The 20,470-nt window shown below is 52.5% G+C and overlaps 2 protein-coding genes across 7 annotated transcripts in view; both read left to right on the top strand.

The window, feature by feature from the left end:
* FAM20B (FAM20B glycosaminoglycan xylosylkinase) overlaps positions 1-4,362 on the top strand; it is a 44,198-nt gene extending 39,836 nt beyond the window's left edge. For all 6 annotated transcript variants that reach the window (XM_030303236.1, XM_030303232.1, XM_030303231.1 and 3 more), the window contains one exon: positions 493-4,362. In XM_030303236.1, coding sequence (XP_030159096.1) covers positions 493-724 — 232 coding nt within the window. In that variant the 3' untranslated portion in view covers positions 725-4,362. The remainder of the gene's footprint in view (positions 1-492) is intronic.
* A 3,132-nt stretch (positions 4,363-7,494) lies between these two features.
* On the top strand, positions 7,495-20,470 carry TOR3A (torsin family 3 member A). Its single transcript, XM_030303237.1, has 6 exons — positions 7,495-7,824; positions 8,795-8,908; positions 9,994-10,259; positions 11,776-11,954; positions 19,058-19,182; positions 19,640-20,470. Exons 1-6 carry the CDS (start codon positions 7,590-7,592, stop codon positions 19,888-19,890), a joined length of 1,170 nt encoding a protein of 389 aa, XP_030159097.1. The 5' UTR covers positions 7,495-7,589; the 3' UTR covers positions 19,891-20,470.

The following is a 20,470-nucleotide window of genomic DNA, read 5'->3' on the forward strand; positions in this document are numbered from 1 at the left end:
ACACAAGCAGGGGAGGCGCAGAGACAGGGGGAGAGACAGAGAACCCCAAGCAGGCTCCACGCTGTCCGCGCAGAGCCTGATGCGGGGCTCAATCCCACCAACCATGAGATCACGACCTGAGCCAAAATCAAGAATCCAACGCTTAACTGACTGAGCCACCCAGGTGTCTCTACGTAATTTTTTTTTTTTTTTTAATTTTTATCTATTCACCTTGAGAGGGGCAGGGGCAGAGACAGCACGAGTCGGGGAGGAGCAGAGAGAGGGAGACAAAATCCCAAGCAGGCTCCGCGCTGCCAGTGCAGAATTCGGCGCGGGGCTCGATCTCACGAAACCTCGAGATCATGACCTGAGCTGAAACCGAGAGTCGGACTCTCAACCGACGGAGCCCCCCAGGCGCCCCGGTTATTTCTTGACTTTTGCCTACCAAGCCAGCTTTAAACTCCTTTTGATAGTAAGCGGTTTTATGTAATCTGCCTTAAAACTTTCTTGCAGCATTCGGGTTTCTACCTGGAACAGACTGAACTACCTAAAGAATGGTGTGCTGAAGTCTGCCTTAAAATCCGCCATGGCCCATGACCCCATCTCCCCCGTGCTGTCTGAGCCTCACCTGGACGCCGTGGACCAGCGGCTCCTGAGCGTCCTGGCCACCGTGAAGCAGTGCACTGACCAGTTTGGGGCGGACGCTGTGCTGGTGGAAGACAGGATGCCTCTTTCCCACTTGTAATTCGCCACACAAAATAAGTGAAACTACTTTTTACAAAGCTAGAGAAACAGCACAATCACTTCCAAATGGTGTGCGATGGATTGGAAACGGCCGGCGGCAAGCTCTGGGTGACAGGGGACAGGGTGGCCTTGGATTCCTTTGGTGATTTCTGTAGCAGAAGCTAAAGCAGAGACGACAGGTTGCAGACCCCAGGAGCCTTCCTGCCAGACCACCCGACCCCCTCGGCATCTGCGCACCCCCGCGGTGGGCCTCCCGCTTGGTCCGTCCTAACTCACGTGCCAAAGGGTGGATCGAGGTGTGGCGCCTGGATGGGTTAATGCTGGGGTTGGTTCTAGAGCGTGTAGTTCGGGTTCATCTTCTAATCCTTTCTCCACACCTGTGGATTTTCTGAGACCACTTTGTAATCTCTTGAGTCCTTTTGCAACCAGGACTAGTCCAGTTGGGAGTTTTCCTGCCTCCTGAGGAGTAGCAGCCAGTAAGACCTGGCGTTCTGTTGAGCCCAAATAGCATGCTCTCCTGGGAGGGATATGTTTTTAGGATAGAATTAGTGGGAAAGACAAAGGCGGGAAAGACGCCCGGGCTCCTTCCTAAGTGATTGGCTGGTAGTGTTCTTCTGGATAGTTTAGAGGAGGGAAGAAGGGGCAGAACCAGAATCGGAGAAGCCCCCCTGGCAGGTGCGTAAACGCAGACGTGACTCGAACCTCAGCGAGACCCGCATTCCCACGGTGGTGTCCCAGTTACCCCGGAAGTTGTCCAAGTGTGATTCTCTCACGGAGACTTTCTTTTTCCCTTTTGCCCCAAGCAGGCACATCTTTTCTAAATTAACAAAGCGAATTGAGGTGGTACCTTGAATAAGAGTGAAGTTGCCTGTGATCTCTGCCATCCTGATTTCTTTTCGGAAATGAATTTCCACCTCAGCCTTTAAGGCATTTGGTCACCGAAGCCTCTGTTCCCGAGAGAATGGCAGTGCTGTTTGTGCCTTTCTCATGAGAACAGCCAGCTTGCTCCCGGAGCGGACGGTGCTCGTCCTGCTGGCGGCTGGACCTGTCCTGTGACTTGGGCCTTGCAGAAGATTGGGAACAAAAATTTTAAGCATTCTGAGCCTTAAAATTAAGGAGGTCACCAGGAAGGGCCTTAAGATTTTGATTTATATCAAGCCCTAACGTCCTCATTTCATTTCATCGGGCGTTCTGAACCGGTGGTGTGGGATCGTTTCCCCGTGTCCTCTCACTGCCCACGACCCGGGCTCAGTGCGGTCTGTGTTCCTGCAGAGCGACTCGGACCCGTAAGCAGTTGCGGTAAAGCACAGGGCCCCAGGGGGACAGGCTCGGTGCGCCCACCCACCGGGGGACCCATCTCTCCTGCCTCTTGTCCGGGTGCTGGTCCAGCTTCTCACTTCTGTCAAGCAGAGACTGGTACTTAAAGCGTGTGGGCGAGCCGATTTAATGCCAGCCATCGGAGACCGGTGTCAGGCAGCCACCCTTTCGAAAACAGCCTAGAATGTATGCCCTGATTTTCTCGCATTGAAAGGCCGCTAAGTAACCTGTCACCACGTAACAATAGCATGAGGTCAGGATGCTTTTGTGCTTTGTATGTACGTTTCGAGACATACACAAGAATGGGTTGGGCTCCTTGAAAAAGGAATTTAAGAAGACAGGTATTAGCACAAAACACTGAAGTCGGGTCAACAAAAGGAGGCCTTAGATTCCGATTTTTAAGGCCACTTACAGTGTGTATCAAGTGAAATTCACAGTTGAGCCTGAGAACACCTTGGGTAGTGCTGACCCAGAGTATCAGGGAGCTGGCCGGAGGCAGATGGCGGGAGGAGGCCGGCGCCGCCCGCGTGGGTGAACGTTAGTCGAACTAAATGACGGATCGGTGCTCCTGCAGACAGGTGGCACCGGGAGTGTGTCCCAGTGGGATGGGCGAGAATTGGTCTCGAACTGGGAACTTCATTCATAATGTTGAGGGTAGAAGATACTGCTAAGGAAAAAAGCAGGAGGGAGAGCTGCTTTGAAAATGTCACATCCTTTTTTTCAAAACATTGCAGAAATGTTTAATTTAATTCTCTTTTCTACTGTTTTAAACTTCATGATCTTAAGAGGTGTTCAGATCTATCGTGGTTGAAGTCATATGCTAATAGGGTGGTCGTGACGAGACTCTTAGAACAGATTCATGTTCTAATCAGGATTGGATTAAGCTAGGAAAGCATGTTTAGGCACATCTTGGAAAAACCAAGCATAGGCTTATAGCCCTAAAATTCAGAAAAACTAAATTCTCTTTGAAAATGGAGGTAGATATCTTTTTAAGTTCTGTGACCCTGTCCTCTTTGTGGTTTATTTAGCGCTATTATACTCAGACAAGTTGCTGGAAGTGTTCTCGGACAGCCCGAGGTTGAGCGTGCCTGGGGGAACGTGTAAAGGTAGACATGGGTACGTTTTAATATTGTCAGACGAGGAGAATCAGGACTGCCTGCCATTTCCTTACCTCCTCCCACTTCCTAAATACATTTCTTCCAGAGTTTGGGGAGATATGGGTATGGAAGTTACATTCTAAATTATTCTTTAATACGAGGTTATGTTGTGGGTTCGGATGTAAATAATTGTCTGTGCAAAACAAATTAATAGGATCTGATTTGCTCAGAGTTTTGTTCAATAATAGATTAATAAGGCATTTCTCCCTGTTGCACTGAGGACTGATGTGTCAAATGAAATTTAAGGAGGAAATGGAAGAATTCAGGTACATCCATTGCATATTATTTTAGAAAAGATGAATCCTGTGTACGTGGCAATTTTCCAGTGTCACCTGAACAACAAATTCTCCCAAGGAAATTCATCTTTTCTTTTTCTTAAAAGAAAGGAAAAAAAAAAAAAGACTTCCGGCTTTCCCTTCCCATCCACCATATCCTTCAGCTTCCATTCTCAATGGTCCCTGTATTCTTGTTTGACCAGTGACAGGAAAACAGCATCTGTCAGGGAGCTGTCTGGTAAGAGTTACCTTATGAGCTGGAGCTTCAGGAAACATGAGTAAAGGCGTACGTATGTATATAATCGTAGATGTATTGTAGCAAGAAAAAAATGTATTTATTTTGACACAGGGAAGCACTGACTTATGTTGCTGAAGAACTTGAAGCTAGTGAAAGGTTCTCTTCTCAGTCTCTGAGAGTGGACCCCAAGTGACAAAGACCATTCACTGAGCAGGCGCCCGCTGAGCCGCTCCGCTGAGCCAGCCGTGGCTAGGCACACGAGCGAGCCACACAGACCTGACTTCGTGAAACCTATTGTCCGGGGAAGGCCAGGTTTTCTCCCTTCGATTCCTCAAGTCTGGGTTGCAAAGGCAGGGGCCGGGGACTCTACTGCCACAGGTTTCTAAGGAACCAAGGTGTTACAAGTACACAGTGATTGCGGTGGGGGGCGGGGAACTGGGAATAACTTACTGGGAAGCTAATTTATTTGCTTAAGAGGAGGTGTGGGAACCAGTACCCTCCGTTTTGATCTGCCAAGGATTTCCTCTCAGAGCTGTTGCACAAATAGAGGTGGGGCTTGGGAAGACACCAAACAAGACAGATATGCACCTAAATTTCTAATGTGTTCTATGGGTTTCAATTCTGAAGAAAAATAAAGATTTTATTAAGTATTGATGTAGCATCTTTTCCTCTGATTCCTTTTTTCCCCTTGTTTCAGGATACTTTCAGTGTTTTTCTGTTCCAATTTCCTGTTTTGTTAGGGGACAGAAAAAAATTACATCTTCTACACCCACGTAAACTTCCGCGGGGGCTGTTGCACAACATCCGACGAGTGAGACCTGTGCACTTCCTTACCTGTCTTCAAAAGGCCCATAGCAGGTTGTGACTCTACCAGAAGGTCCCATTAGATAATTCGTAGGCGCTATTTGTATACTTAGTAGTTCAGTCCACTCTTGCAGCTTCTTTAGAAGTAAAGAATCACAAACCCTGAAGACTTGTCAGTATGGTACCATAGAGGCACGGAGAAGAGCCAGGGCCCCTGATTATTATTCTTAGGACACCCAGGTTTTTAACTTGGGAAATAGAAATCCAGCATCATAAACCTCAACTAGCTGAGGAGACGCTCTAAGGATTTTTCGCTTGCTTTGCCACAGTTTTGCGCCAGTTTTTGTCGTGCATTTGGATAGCAGTGGGAGGCCCGGTCACTGACACCACCCCCCGCACGTGATCCTCTTCCTGGTGAGATTCAGGCTTCGTTCTCAAGCGTGTCAGAAAGACTGGTATTAAAGCTTGAAAAAGACGACTGGAGTAGGGGAGGCTTTATTTGGTCTCTGGTAGACATCTGGGCTGTGGGTGACCCCTCAGAACTCACAGTCCCAACAGAAGAGAACCGAAGCACTCGAGCGTTTCGGGAACGATGGAAATGAATTACAGGAGGAACGGGAGCGGGAACGAATCCCAGAGGGTCGGGGGCGCGGGGCGGGGGGTGAGAGGTAGGCAGAACCTACACTGCGGAAGCGGAGACTGGTCCAGGCTAGCCGTGTGTGTACAACCCCGACTTCCGAAGTGCACAGCCTCCTGGGCCTGCACTGTTTTATCCCTTTCGGGGTTTCCTGTGGTTTTCATCAGGTGCACCCCGTCTCTGGAGAGGACACTCTGAGTCTGCTGTGTTGTCACGTGCTCTTCAGTATAGACCTTAAACGGAGGAGCCACCGGTGCACAGGTGAGCTCTGAAACGATTTTATGGTTTCAGTGTTTGCTTTTTACGTGCAAGTTTAATTGGAGATAAAGGCCTGAGTTTTACTCAAAGATTGTCTCGGGACAGATTGTGTTCTGTCTCCAGCAGGGTCGGGAAGACGTCTATTGCAAAGCTTGGTCCCATTTCAGTGACCTCAGTAGAGGTGTTGAGTGCCCATTTTCTCTTAGACTTTGTTGAAATGCAGATTTGGGTTGAGTAGGTTTGAGTCTGCGTTTCTAACAGGCTCCTGGACGACACCAGTGCTGCTGGTCCCTGGACCACACTTGAGTAGCACAAGTAGGAGTTTGCTCACTACTTGTCGTGGCTGCCTGTAGTTTTCACAACAGCCTCTAGATGTCACCGGCAACTATGAGATCCCGTGCTCCTAGGCTGGCCCCCAAACCGCCTCCAAGCCCTGAGAAAAATGTCAGCAATTTATTTAAACTGGAAGCTTGTCTAAAAACTGGTGTTGGGATCCGTTGTTTCTACGTGGAACTGACAAAGGCGGGGGAAAAATGTTTACTTCTTAGGAAAAAAATGTCTTCTTGAAATTAAGATGTTTGTCCAGGAACTTTCCAGCTACCTGCTTTATTTACCACTAAATGCTAAACTTAAACCAAAACACTGCAGAGATTAGCAGTTAGTCCTACATGAAAGTTACAAGCAGAGACAGTTATTTTGTTTTAAAACCTGGGTTTTTTTTTAAAAGAAACCAGTGTTAACATTAGTAATTTTGTCACCATAAATCCACTTACAAACATCACTAGTATAAATAAAATCACTCAAGCCTCCCCTATAAACCATCCACAGCTTCATCCAGGCTGGGGCATATGTAATAACAGTTAACATGTAGCTGAATGAGCTCACGAACGCTCACAGCTTCCCTGTCAAGCGGCTTCTATTATGCCATTCTGTAGGTGGGGAAACTGAGGCACAGGGCAGCTAATACCCAAGCTCATACATAGAAAATGGGAGGGGCCATTCAGTTAATCCCTATACCGGGTTGCCATTCATGCCCATTTACTGAAGGAGTTCACGTTTTCAATTTCCAAATAGTAAAGGTGTGTTCCTTCCACCAAAGGTTGGCTGAGCTTGACTGCACGAGGGGCAGTGCCGGTGTCCTGGCCCCGCTCTGTGGGAGGTTTGGGTTCAGGGTTGACCTCATGAGGCTAAGACATACAATATGCATACGCATAACCACTTTCCAGCTTAACCGTGGTGGTGTCCTAACAAAGGTGCTTGCCTGGTTTCTGCAGCTGTTCGAAAGGGCACATTTGGCCAGCTGTCGAGGAAGGAGCAGAAGTGGCACTGAGTGTGATCTAAGAGACTGCGGCATTGTGAGACCCGGTGCTGGGACTCCCCTTACTGTCTGCAGAGCCCACCCTCAAAGCCAGTGAGCCTGGGCCATTAGCCAAGTCCCCGGATCTCTAGACCGCACTGTCTTCCAAGGACAAGATGTCTCCCATTAGGCCAGTGGCTTCAGTCACTCCAGTGATTTTGGAAAACGCATCAAGCTCTTCCGAAATCTAACAAGCTTGTTGCATTCTCACGTCGTGGAAAAGGGGTCCCAAAGGAAAGGGGCCCTCAAGTCTTGCCAGTGGTGTCCGAGAAGCCGCTCGGTGCCACGAGCACTTGAAAGTTGCAAACGTAGCCAAGAGAGAGCCCACAGCCCTCAGCCTAACTGCCTTGTAATGAGACTTGCTCTTCCCCCGACCGGGAGTTTCCAAAAGCCAAGCATCTCCAGACTGCAGCCCTCCGGCTTCCTCTTGTGTGGGTGTGCTCCCAGCTGTGGAAATCCGCCGTTCCTCGCGCCGTTTCACTTCCCCGGCGTCCCGGGGCCTGTCCCCGCTCAGCGGACCCGGCCGCCTCCAGCTCCCGGTGAGAAGACTGCCGGGGCCTCCGTGCAGCCGGGGGCAGCGCACACGCGGGCGCCCTTCCTTGCCAGGCCTTGGAGGGGCCCCAGAGCTGCCGCCGGTACCAGCGGCGCTCTGAGACCGCGGGCGCCCCGGAACAGCGCGCGGCCGGAAGCGAGCCCCGCGGTGGGCGGCGCCTGCAGGCGGCCTCGGGGTGGCCTGCGGGCGCCCGGCCTGGGCCTCGGTTCCCGCGCCGGCGCCAGTGCCCCGGACCGACGAGAGCCGGGCGAGGCCGGCGGCGGGAGGGCCATGCCTCGCCTCCGCCTGCTGCTGCCGCTGCTGCCGCTGCTGCTGCTGCTGCTGCCGCCGCGTCCGGGCGCGAGCCACGCGGGCCCGCCGGACGGGGCGCAGGAGCCCCTCCCGGGCCTGCGGGAGCGGCTGAGGGAGGCCGCCGCCCTGTCCCGGCGCTACTGGGCGCTCCTGCGCTGCCGCGTGTGGCCCGAGGACTGCGACGGCGACGAGGAGGCTCGCGCGGGGCCCCTGGGTAAGAGGGGCCGCTGGGGCTCCGCGGGGTCGGACGAGCGCCGGCCTGGGAAGCTGGGCGCCGCCGGGGACCGAGCGGCCCGTCCCCCTGTCCCCGGCGCGGCCCCCTGATGCCCCCGGGAGGGCCTGGCTGCCCTGCCCACGCCTCCCGTCCCTGACCCCTCCAGACGGCTCACACTTCCTGGAGTCTGCCAGCCCGCCCTGGCTCATCCCGGGAGCTGCTCTTTCCCACCTCCGTCTTGGCTTTACGGAAAGCCCCCGGTCGGCCACAACCCCAGCACCTTCTCTCCTCGGCTGCCGACGGGGGCGGAGCTGGGCCTGGAGTCCTGGACCTGTGTTCTCCGTCCGGCTCCGGCCCTGACAAGTCGTGGGGCAGGGCTGTCACTTCACTGCCCTGGACGAGATGGCTTCTGAGGCCCCTTGCAGTCTATGTAGATCCTTCTGGGTCCTGTAATACGATTGTAATGGCAATCCTGCAGTGGTGCCCTAAACAGCTTTCATTTAAATCAAAAGATTTCTAAATCCCAGTGAGTGGCTTTCGGTTTGTTTTTGCTCGTGCTGGGTGCATTCAAGTTGACATTTGGCAAAGGAATTGAGAGGCCCTTGGGGTTCACGTGATTTCAGATCTTGAAGCAAACAGGAGGAATGATGATCAGCAGCTACTGCTTGACTCCTTCCGAGACTGCCAGCTCCTTGTGGGCAGGTCTGGCACCCAGTGCTTAAGGCATATCTGTTGAGTGAACTGAGCCTTTGCTGGAGCGGTATCCCCGCTGGGTGGCAATTGGGTGGATGGGGTGCCCCCTCCCGCCCATGCCCTGAAAAGGGGCAAGGAAGGCCCAGGGAGGAGTGAGGGGTAGCTCCGGAGCGGGGACAGAGGACAGGAAGGGCTGCTCTGCTTGGTTGCAGGGAGGCAGTGTCCGCCTTCCCCAAGCCGTAGGCCCCGTGCCCGTCTCACAGGCCCCCCTTTCCAGGCTGGAGCCTTCCCCTGCTGGGCCGGCAGTACCTGGACATCCTGACCTCCTGGTACTGCAGCTTCCAGGACTGCTGCCGCAGCGGTGACTGCAGGATCTCCAACAACCTCACAGGTCGGACCTCGCGGGGGCCGAAGGGGCTCGGATCTGTGGGGAGGAGAGGCGATTGAGGGGGGAGTGGCTAGGGCACAGGGTACCTTTCGTCATCCTGCCTGTGGCGGACAGCACACCCTCCCTGTCTCCACCCCGACTCTCGGGAGCCCCTGTCCCCAAACCCTGTAACCTCATGGCTGGAAGGAACTAAGGCCTAGCAGAGGACTTTGAACACACTCCCTGCCCTCAACAGGTGTTTGCTGAATTGAATTTATTCATTTGAGGGTGTCTCCATAAAGTATTCGGGAGGGGAGGTCCTGAAATTTCTGGGCGGAAGCAGCCTCATGGGCCTAGGGGCTGGGTTCCCTCCTCCGGACAGGACTCTGCCAACCATTCTGGGGTGTCTTCAGGGCCTTCGGAAAGGGTGATTCCTTCTCTCCCTAAATTCAATCTTGATTTCTCCAGCTCTTCAGAAAATAGCCCTTGAGCTCGTTCTCCCACCTCCTGCAGAAAATCAGCAGTTAATATTGGTGCTCTTGGCCAGAGTTCAGCACAAGTGGGGGGAAGCAGGGGGGGGATTTATAAATTTAGTTAATTTCAGCTGCTCACAAACGTTAAATGCAATTCAACTAATAGTCTATAAATCTAACTAAAATTACAGGGACGCCTGGGTGGCTCACCTTCCACTTTCCTCACCCGAAGTACACTGAGTGTCTGACTTTGGCTCAGGTCATGATCTGACCGTGAGTTCGAGCCCCGATTCGGGCTTGCCTTTGTCAGTGCAGAGTTCTCTTGGATCCGCCCCCCGCCTCTGTCTCTGCCCCTCCTCTGCTGGCGTGCGCATGCTCTCTCCCTACCTCTCTCAACATTAAACAAACAAAAAAAGGGATCCAAGATACACATCCATAAAATATCACGCTAGTAAAGTGTTTGTAACAGAAAATAGCCCTTGAATCCCTTCGGGTGCAAGATCTTCACGGTGGTTTCTTATTTTGAGGCCAAGAAGTCTGGATAGGTGATCCCCGCTTAGAGATGTTCAGAGGCTCAGCCTCCCAGGGACCGTGCCCACGTGTACCTGACCATGGCTCCCTCTGTCCTGCCCCCAGGCCTGGCATCGGACCTGAGTGTACGACTGCACGGCCAGCATCTGGCCCGGGAGCTGGTCCTGACAGCCGTGAGGGGCTACTTAGAGCCGCCGCAGCCACACAAGGCCCTGGCTCTGTCATTCCACGGCTGGTCTGGCACAGGCAAGAACTTCGTGGCGCGGCTGCTGGCGGAGAACCTCTACCGGGATGGGCTGAGGAGCGACTGTGTCAAGGTGTTCATCGCCACCTTCCACTTTCCTCACCCGAAGTACGTGGACCTGTACCAGGTGAGGCTGGGCAGTGCTAGGGCTAGCTTTGCCAGCCGGGCAGAGGCCGGAAAGAGGCTCAGACAGCCCGAGTGGCCGGCCTCCGTGGGGGGAGGGAGGCCCTGAAGCCAGCCATCCCCTGCCAGGAAGTGGGCCTCGGAGAAGCCCAGGTGTGGGAGCAGGTGGCCGCCGTGACAGAAGCTGTAAGCCACACAGACATCCCCCCCCACACAGGTGAAGTCCTGGACACGTGGAAGGAAGGCTTCTGTCCCAAACACCACCTGTCTCGAGCTGTCTCATCAGCCAGACGCTAAGCTTGAACAGAGAACCCACGTGTTAATTGTTCTAGAAATAGTGGCAATGTAGGAAACGTGCAGCAGAGAAAAAGCAAAAGCTTTATCATAATCTCCACACCCGGACGCAACCACGGCATTTTGGTGTACTTTCTTGTAGCCTTTCCTCTGTACTGTTTTATGTCATTGTGATTAATATTGGAAAGGAAGTTGCAGATACTGTTTTTTTTTTTAAAGAGGCACATCACATAAGATTTTCCACGTCTCCTTCAAATCGCTCATCACACACCAATAAGCAGATGGACAAAAATTGTCCGTGCCGTTCTGCTGATTTGGGTTTCTTCATTCAGACACGTAGGATTTCAGATAAGCCAGACGATGACCCAAACCGCATTGCAGCACGACAGAGATTACTAATTACTACATCTCTTTCGGCTTTTAGTTGCTATATTTGCAGTGTGTTAACCTGGGAAGATGATGTAAGCCTCTGCAGACAGAGATTGCCTGAGTCACCTGGCAGCTTCAGCTCAGTCCTGGAGGGCAGAGGTGGCGTGACGCGTCCCAAGGGCTGGCGACTGGCGGCCACGTCTTCCCAGAAAGAGCAGAACTGCTGTGGATCTGTTTTCCGCTGTGAAAACTGACATGTGCACACTCGCTCTCACACCGTGCACACCACACACACACACACACAGTGACAGGGGCCCGAAGGCAGAATCCAGGGATGTTAGAGGTGGACACTGAGTGTGGGCTCTGTTGACACCCACCCCGGGCAGGAGCCGGCCCTGCTCTCCTGGTGAGCCCTGCAGGGCGGCTCCTCTGAGAGGTCAGCCTCGCCTGAGGACCAGTGAGCACTTGCTCCTGGGAGTTCAAGACCGGCGGCTGTGGCCAACACTGGGCACTTGAGCCTGCTCTGCCCATCTCTCCTATGGTAGAGCCTGCCTCCCACCCCTAGGGAGGGTGCCTGGACGTGCTGGGACGGGACCTCGTCCTGGAGCACAGGGAGCAGGACTAGGGCTGGGGCCTGGTTCCTCTTCACAAACCGTGGGTGCATGAGAATCACCTGGGAAGCTCCTTAGAGGTGTAGGCCCTCGCCCCGCCCCCGGGGGTTTGGATTGGTAGGCCTGGGGTGGAAGCCGGTGATGGTGATGCGTTGCAGATGGGCTCCCTGGGGCCCTGGCGGCTGCAGGGTGGGGATGTGCTTTCCCGGCTCCCCAGCTCCCAGCAGCTCCCCGTATTCCGTGCAGGAGCAGCTAACAAGTCAGATCAGGAAGACACAGGAGCGCTGCCCCCAGACCCTGTTCATTTTCGACGAGGCCGAGAAGCTGCATCCAGGACTGCTGGAGGCCCTCCGGTCACACCTGGAAGCCCAGGCCCCCGAGAACCACAGGGTCGAGTCCCCGAGAACCGTCTTTCTCTTTCTCAGGTGAGGTGTGAGCAACAAGGGCAGGAGGGCTGGGTAAGGGCAGGGAGAGCGCTCGGCCCCGGGCCGCGCCTGCCAGGCTCCTCGAGTGGCTGGCGGGAGCGGCTTCCACGCTCTCCGAGGCTGCAGACCCTTTTCCCGCAAAGGGAAACCACACACCCCAGTGGAGAAAACAGAAGCCCGGCCTCTTGGGCGGGGGCAGGGGTGGGGAGCCCTCCGTCTCCCGGGTCCTGCCCTGATCCTACCGCTGAGGAGGGATTCTGCCTCCCACCCTGACCCTCACCGCTGGCGCCGGCCACCCTTCGCTCATCTGTCCTCTCCCATGGCCGTGTTAGGGTGGGGAGGCTCCCCTCCGACCCCCCGGTTAGTACATGGCCTCCTCAGGGAGGGACCACTCACAGGGGATCCCCTCTTAGAAGGGCATTTTGGGGATTTGTTTTTCTTGACGTATAATTGACACAGAGCATTAGTTTCAGGTGCTCAGTGGGATTCGCTATTTGTATATATCCGTATTACAAAATGGTTGCAATTAGTTAACACCCGTCACCATGCGCAGTTACACTTTTTCCTGATGAGAACTTTCAAGATCTAACGTCAACACCTATCAGATATGCAGTGCAGCATTGTTAACTAATTGCCCCTGACCTCTGGCAACCACCCATCTGTTCTTGGTATTTGTGAGCTTGGTTTGTTGTTGTTCTTGTTTTAAGATTCCACACGTGAGTGGGATCATACGGTATTTGTCTTTCTGTGACTTATTTCATTCAGCATGATGCCCTCAAGGTCCATCCATGTTGTTGCAAACGGCAGGATTTCATTAGGAAATTTATGGAGTTTTATGAATAATACTCCATTGTGTGTGGGGCGGAGCACATTTTTGTCATCCATCCATTGATGGACACTTAAGTTGTTTCCATATTTTGGCTGTTGTAAATAATGCTGCAGTGAACGTGGGGGCATGTATATCTTTTTGAATATTTTAATTATCTTTGGATAAATACTCAGAAGTGTAATTGCTGGATCATGTGGTAATTCTACCTTTAGCTTTTTGAAGAGTCTCGTGTTTACTGGTAGCGTCTGCATCAATTTACATTCCCACCAACAGTGCACAAGGCTTCCCTTTTCTCCACATCCTCAGTAACACTTGTTATTGCCTGTCTTTTTGGTTATAGCCATTCTAACAGATGTGAAGTGACATCTCATTGTGGTTTTGATTCGCATTCTCATGATGATGAGTGATCATTCACCTTTTCATGTACCTGTTGGCTGTCTGTATGTCTTCTTTTGAAAGATGTCTTTTCAGATCTTTTGCCCATTTTTAATCAGATTATTTTTGCTGTTGAGTTGTATGAGCTTTTTTTTAAAAATTTTTTTAATGTTTTTAATGTTTTTGTTTTTGAGACAGAGAGCATGAGCAGGGGAGGGGCCGAGAGATGGAGAGACACAGAATCTGAAGCAGGCTTCATGCTCTGAGCTGTCAGCACAGAGCCCAACACGGGGCTTGAACTCACAAACCACGAGATCATGACGTGAGCCGAGGTCAGACATTTAACCGACTGAGCCACCCAGGCGCCCCTTTAATGTTTACTTTTTGAGAGAGAGAATCCCAACAAGGCTCTGTGCTGATAGTGTAGAGCCTGATATGGGGCTTGATCTTAAGAACCATGAGATCTTAAGAACCATAACCTGAGCCAAAATCAAGAGTTGGACACTTAATCGATTGAGCCATCCAGGTACTCCTGTATGAGCTTTTTGTATTTTTTGGATATTAACCCTTATCAGATATATAACTTTACAATGCTTTATCCCATTCAGTAGGTTGCTGCTTCATTTTGTTGGTTTCCTTTACTGTGCAGAATTTTTTAGTTTGATGTAGTCCCACTTATTTTTGTTTTTGGTGTCCTATCCCAAAAAATCATTGCCAAGACTGACGTTCGAGAGCTTTTCTAAGAGTTTGATGGTTTCAGGTCTCACGCTGCATCTAATCCATTCTGAGTTAATTTTTGGGTATGGTGCAAGACAGTTATCCAGTTTTCATTCTTTTGTATGTGGTGTTCAGTTTTCCCAATACCATTTATTGAAGAGACTGTTCTTTCCCCGTTGTATATTCTTGCCTCCTTTGTCATAAATTAATTAACCATATATGTATGGGCTTATTTCTGGGCTCTTTTGTTCCACTGATTTATGTGTCTGTTTTTATGCCAATACCATGCTGTTTTGGTTATGGCCTTGTAATATAGCTTGGAATATAATTCACACACTGCGAGTCCCTTCTTAAAAGAGCGTTATGTTTTCAAATCAGCACATTTGTTGAAAATTAGGTACAAACTACCTTTGAAAATTCCCAAGGTAGACCCAGGTGGAGGGTGGTTTCCCACTAAGTCCAATATGGCTAGCTCTTTCTCCCGCCTTGGAAGGTCTGGTTCTTCTGTGATCACGAGGGGAAGTCGCTGGCTTGAAATTCAGGGTATGATGTGTTGAATGAAAAGCTCACGCTTTCACACCTGGTTGAGATTTGCAGCAAGGCCATGCAGGACTCTTGACCATTATACTGCACTTCCTGTTTGGTTTGCCCGTATGCTCTGGAAATGGCTTTGTAAGAAGAATTGAGAAATCAGCTTGTTCAATCCTATCTTTTTACGGTGGCTCCAGCTGGGAAAGTCCTGCCCAAGGTCTGTTAGAAGTCAGGTTTGGGTCCCTGCTGGCCCAACCCGAAATGCTTCACAAGCAGCCAATACAAGGCACAAGGTACTTCTCACCCTCAGCAGGCCAGTACATGCTTGCTAGGGGATTTTCTTCAGTTTTGGGTGCACCCTGTGAAGGTGGAGAAATAGGGAGTCTGGTTTTTCATCCTGCTTGGAGCATGTCAGGGAGCAAGGCGTGGCAGGCAGCTCTTGTTTCATTGTGGACCCGCAAGGCAAGATGGAACCAGTTGCAACTGCCGCCAGGTTGGGATTTCAGTGGTTGATGGCAAGTCCTTCCTTCCTGGTCTATAGTTCAGGCTTATGGGACACTACAGTGCCCTGGGAAGAAACGCAGCCGGGGGTGGGTGCTCCCAAGGTGATTTTAAAAGAAAAGCAGAGAGAAAAGCGGACGTTTTTCTGACCTGAGCCGCAGTGCCAGGGCACTGACTTTCCCACTCAGTTCTCCGCCTGGACAACCCTCCCCAGTGCTAGGATTTCCTCATACGACCCAAGTGACCTTGCAGTCTCTAGGCAAACATTTGTCTTCATAGTATTTTGGTCATTGACCTACCAGCGGTGCCCCAGTCCCCTCTAGCCCTGCCCTTTCCCCTAGTGACCTGGCCTTTACGCACCATCTGAGGCCATGCGGTCACCAGTCAATGGATGTAATGCTGGGGTGGCAGCGGGGCCTGGGGAGAGAGAGCCACCAGGGGAGAAGCCCCATGTGGGCCCCCACTTGCTGGGGGATGGAGAGGCCATGCCGGCCATCAAGGAACCCTCTGGGGAGGAGGGCGCACACCTGGGACAAGGGTCTCCAGCTCTAGCGGTTCTGGTGCCGGCCTGTGTCCCACCTGGGAGAGTCATTGGTCCTTGACAGGCCTGGGCGTTCACCACCCGGAGCCCTCAGGTCAGCCAGGCTGGCAGCGCAGCTCAGTGCCGTCCCCACTCCTGCCCCTGGGGGTCCAGAAAGCAGCCCTTCTACACCCTGAAGGCTTTCGGGCACAGATCTTCCTCAGCCTGCGATGGGACTATGTCCCAATAAGCTCGTGGTAAATTGAAAACACGTTTGACACACCTGACCCGCCGGACACGGTGGCTTAGCCCAGCCTACACCAAATGTGCTCGCACCACACGCATTAGCCTACAGTGGGGAAAACCGTCGAAGGGGAAGCCCATGTGGCAATGAATCGTTGACCAGCTCGTGTCGTTGATGAATACTGTACTGACAGAAACAGCGTGGTTGTGTGGGTGCAGAATGGCAGTAAGGGTATCGGTCGTTGGCCCTTGTGATCACGTGGCTGGCTGGGAGCTGTGGCTGCTGCCCAGCATCCCAGCTAAGGATCGTACCGTGCGTCGCTAGCCCAGGGAAAGATCAAAACTCGAAGTAAGATTTCTGAATGCTTACTGCATCTGCACCATTGTAAAGTCGAAAAGTTGGAAGTCAGGGACCCTCTGTGTTGCAGGGATGGGTCGGGACAGCATGGGAGTCTCTGGAGTTGACTTCTATAGTGGCCTCACCGGTGTGCTGAGGGCTCTTGGGTTTGGCAGAAAGGCACAGCTGATTCAAACTGCTGGTGGGGACTAGTTACACTGTTTGAGGCCAGCAGCTGAATCCTGAAAAAACCCCTCAGCCTGCTGTTTGAAGCAAGGCGCCAGTGGCTTTGCAGGCTGCCCTATGGTGGCATCGGAAGGCAGCAGGGAGGCGGCGGGAGCAGTGGCGGGGTGTCCTGGGTGGTAGGCTGGAGTCGGGCTGATGATTCTCACTCACTTCTACCAAGTGGAGCTCGCGCCTCGAGTGGGGTCGTGGCGCTCTAATGGGAGCTCTTGGCCTCTTCTCGGTGATGCTGTGAGGTGAAAGGGGAGTTAACGTCTGTTCTGTTCTCTTTGGGCTGTTGTCAGGGAAAGAACAGAAAGGGCTTTTTGAAGAATTAAAAGAATGTGAATTTTTCATGGAATCAAGGGCCTTGTACCCCAGTGCACAGAAGATGCTTGTAGAAATGTGTATTTGTTGACTGTTGAATCTAGGGTGACCTAAGGAGGCAATCTTAAATTGGTCCAATTCTCTTATTTCACAAGTGAGGAAACTAAGGCTCTGAGATTAATAATTGTTGGTATCTATTTTTTTAGTATAAAATTTTTTCTTTAATGTTTATTTTTGAGAGAGAGCGCAAGTAGGGGAAGGGCAGAGAGAGAGGAGGAGACACAAAATCTGAAGCAGGGTCCAGGCTTCGAGGTGTCAGCACAGAGCCCGACACAGGGCTCGAACCCATGAACCACAGGATCGTGACCTGAGCTGAAGTCGGCCGCTCAACTGACTAAGCCACCCAGGTGCCCCTATCTCGCGTCTTGAAGAAAGACCTATTAGCAATTAGGTTTGGTGGAATGGTCTGGAGGGGCCTTAGAGCTGAGAGCTGGTACGAGGGCCTGTTGTCCTGCCCCTGAGCCAGCTGAGAGGACTGGCCCACTGGTGGCCTGGGAGGAGGTGGAAGAGAACTGGAGCGAGCCAGGAAGGCAGCATCTCTCTAATGGTGCAGTCCTGGTGCCAGAGTGGGTCCTGAGGAGCTGAAGCCTAGAGGAGAACATGGGGCATAGAGAAGGGGCCCGTGTCACGTCTTGGTGGGTGACAGAAAAGCCTGTTACACAGAGGAAGACAACACTGGCTATGGGACAAAACAAGAGAAATTCAGAAGGTAGATGGGAACAGTGTAGACAGATGTGCACAGACGTCCATGTATTTAATACACCTTTATTGAGCACCTGGTATTTCCACGCTCCAGGGGCTCCATGAGTAAATCCCACTCCTGTCCCCAGTACCTGCCCTCCAGCCTGTGCACGTGTAAACCTGCCTTCGCCTCACATGGGGAGTGCAGGATGGGGCAATCCCTTGGCAGGGAACAGCTCTTGCCTGTGTAGACGACCTGCCTGGCAGGCCTTCCTCCAGCTGGAGGGTGTGGGGCGGCAGCTTCCCTACATGAAGGGGTCAGGGGCAGTCTGGCTGTGTCTGACCTTGAGCAAGGGGTGGGGACCACCCTTGTCCCTGCCGGACCCTCCACCTGGGACTCAGGACTGCTGGGAAAAGCTGGCTATGGGGGCACGCTGAGCCCTCTGAGGAAGGAGGCACTGGGTCACTGGGCTGTCCCGGCCTACCCGTGGGTGGAGGCAGGCAGGGAGAGAAGCACGCAGCTCCTCCTCTGTCGCAGAGCCTCACATGGAGCCTGGCACAGGAGCCACACTCAAATGCAAAACAAAGGGGTGACTATGGCTGCGAGCGAGAGGGGCAGAGCCACTCCCTCCCTCTGCTGGGCCTGAGCAAGAAGCAGGGGCAGAGCTTGGGTTAAGGAGCTGTTGGAAGGCCTGGGAAGCTGCGGCCTAGCAAAGGGAGAGTGTGTGGGGGAGGGAAGTAGGCACGGGGCTGGGGGGATCGGAGAAAGTGCTCCCAGCTCCCCTGGCAGTGGTGCTCGTATCCTCTCCTCTTCCTCCCTTCCTCATCTCTCTAACCCCGTCTGCTTCAGACCCATAATTCCAGTTGCCTGGTGATATCCCAACCCCTGGAGAGATCTAGGGTGAATATAAAACACTCGTGGGTGTAGAACCAGGCTTTTGTCGCCACCCTTCTCCCGCGTTCACTCCACTTGTCAGCAGCTGGGGGGGTTGCAGATAGCAAGCAGCTCTCGGCAAATGCTCGTGTTCTTCGATGGCCTCCTTTCCCTCACATCCGTCAGTCACAGGGTCTTGACAGCTGGGTCTCCTAAACTAATTCTTAAACCCTTCTACCGCAAACAGCTCCCTGACCTTTCTGCGACCATCCCGTGTGTCTTCAATCCGACCTCCGTGGCCCTAGAATGATCTTATTAGGAAGGAAAGCAAATCAGGTCACCGCACCACCCTACACTCCCAAGCGCAAACCCCTGCGCGGTTCTGTGTGTGTGGCAGATGCCTCCTCACGCGAGCCTCCACCTACCTTCATGCCTCTGCTCCTCTGGAACCTGAAGCCCGCAAGCCCTCTGGTCCACACCTGGACACACACCTTCCCGTCTGGTCTGCTTGGGCTCAGAAGCCTCATGCTCCCTCTTAAGTGTTAGGTGCACCTCCCTCAGCACTTGCGCCGCAGTCCCGGCATCATACACGCCTCTCCTGCCTCACAGAGGTCAAGGGGAAGGACCACATCACACAATCGCTTTGCTCCCTGCACCTAGCACAGCCTCAGGGAGCGTGTGTCAAAGGGAGCAAGACAGGGAGGGTGGTTGGCAAAGCAGGACAAGGTCCTCTGTTTAGACTTTGGGTTGTGACAAGATCCCTTGGAGGGGGAGACACTCCTTGACCTCCAGTCACCAGTCCCGTAGGTTTCAGTGATCAAGTTCTCCATTTGGAAGATAAATATAAAAATACTAGTATTTGTTAACAAGTCCTTGTTTCTTCCAGTAACCTTGGAGGCAGTGTCATCAATGAGGCTGTCCTGAATCTGCTTATGGCCGGGTGGTCCCGGGAAGACATTAAGCTGGACCACTTGGTGCCCCAGCTCGAGGCCGAGATTGCCAAGTCCACAGGTAACGGGCCCCCAGCCTCACAGAAGCTGTATGTGTGGGAATGTGGGCTTCTGAGGTTGACAAGGCACAGAGGACACACTGTAATCATCTCATTGTCAACTCCAAGTAGGCACAAGAGGGCCTAAGAAAGCCCAACTCCTTTTCTGAAAATGCCGTGAGAGAGAGTAATTGCCCCCCAGCCCTGGGAATCCAGGCGGTGGTAGAAGCCTGTGGACCCTGAGCAAGAGTCTGTGAGCTCAGTGGTTCACGCCTCCAGCCACCTTCTGCTTTCTGCTGTCAGATGAAACTATAAACCTGCAGTCCTAGCCCCAGGGCCCCCTTCACCTGGGACACACTTTCCCTAAAAGAAGACGCAGCTGTGTAGATCTGGACACAGGCTTTAGGGTTGGGGACACCTTAAAACTCCAGTTGGGGTCAGCCCCAGGTAGACGCCATGTAACTCTGGTCTTGATTTCAGACAGTGGCTTTGGCCAGAGCCGTCTTGTCAAAGAAAACCTGATTGACTTCTTCGTCCCCTTCCTGCCGCTGGAGTATCGCCACGTGAGGCTGTGTGCACGCGACGCCTTCCTGAGCCAGGAGCTCCCGTACACAGAAGAGGCACTGGACCAAATTGCCAAGATGATGGTGTACGTCCCCAAGGAGGAGCAACTCTTCTCTTCTCAGGGCTGCAAATCTATTTCCCAGAGAATTAACTATTTCCTGCCTTGACTGCAAGAGGAAGACTTCCTGAAGCCGCCTGCCCTCCTCTAACAGGGCCCATCGGGGCAGGCTGGCCTCCCGCGGTCACTCACCCACACAAGGTGTGGGAAGAAGGCGGGCCTCAAATCAGAAGCGGAGCCAGTCTTTCAGTCACTTGGTGCCTTAAAAAGCCACATTCTGAAATGTGGGCCAGGTGGTGGTAGAAAGCCACATGGAAGATACATCTCAGCTCTTGCTTGCAGACGCCTGTGACTGTGGGACCCTTGGTGACAGGGAATGGAACAATGGAGCTGCGCAGGTTTACGGGACGGGTGGCTTAGTTTTCAAGTTGTTCCCCAAGGGAAGCTGGGTAGCTTCTGTGAGCAGATGAGCAAAAAGCCTCAGGCTAAAGGAAAAAGTACACAGAAGAATTATATACATATATATAGATACATATATATACATATGTATCTATATATATGTATATATAAATCATGTCAGCATAGGTTATGACTAATTCTCTTGTAAATCTAAAAGAAAAATTTAAGTTAGGGGCTTTGACATGCCTGTGTCATATATATAAAAATTAAAATTCTGTATTTTTCTAGAA

Source organism: Lynx canadensis, chromosome F1 (assembly GCF_007474595.2).
Source record: "Lynx canadensis isolate LIC74 chromosome F1, mLynCan4.pri.v2, whole genome shotgun sequence".
In the NCBI taxonomy this organism is placed as follows: domain Eukaryota; kingdom Metazoa; phylum Chordata; class Mammalia; order Carnivora; family Felidae; genus Lynx; species Lynx canadensis.

Bases quoted from the DNA above. Each gene is read 5' to 3' on its own strand.
- TOR3A (XM_030303237.1), top strand. From the start codon at position 7,590: ATGCCTCGCCTCCGCCTGCTGCTGCCGCTGCTGCCGCTGCTGCTGCTG. The intron at 8,909-9,993 runs GTCGGACCTCGC...TCCTGCCCCCAG, and splicing joins GATCTCCAACAACCTCACAG to GCCTGGCATCGGACCTGAGT. The intron at 10,260-11,775 runs GTGAGGCTGGGC...TATTCCGTGCAG, and splicing joins AGTACGTGGACCTGTACCAG to GAGCAGCTAACAAGTCAGAT.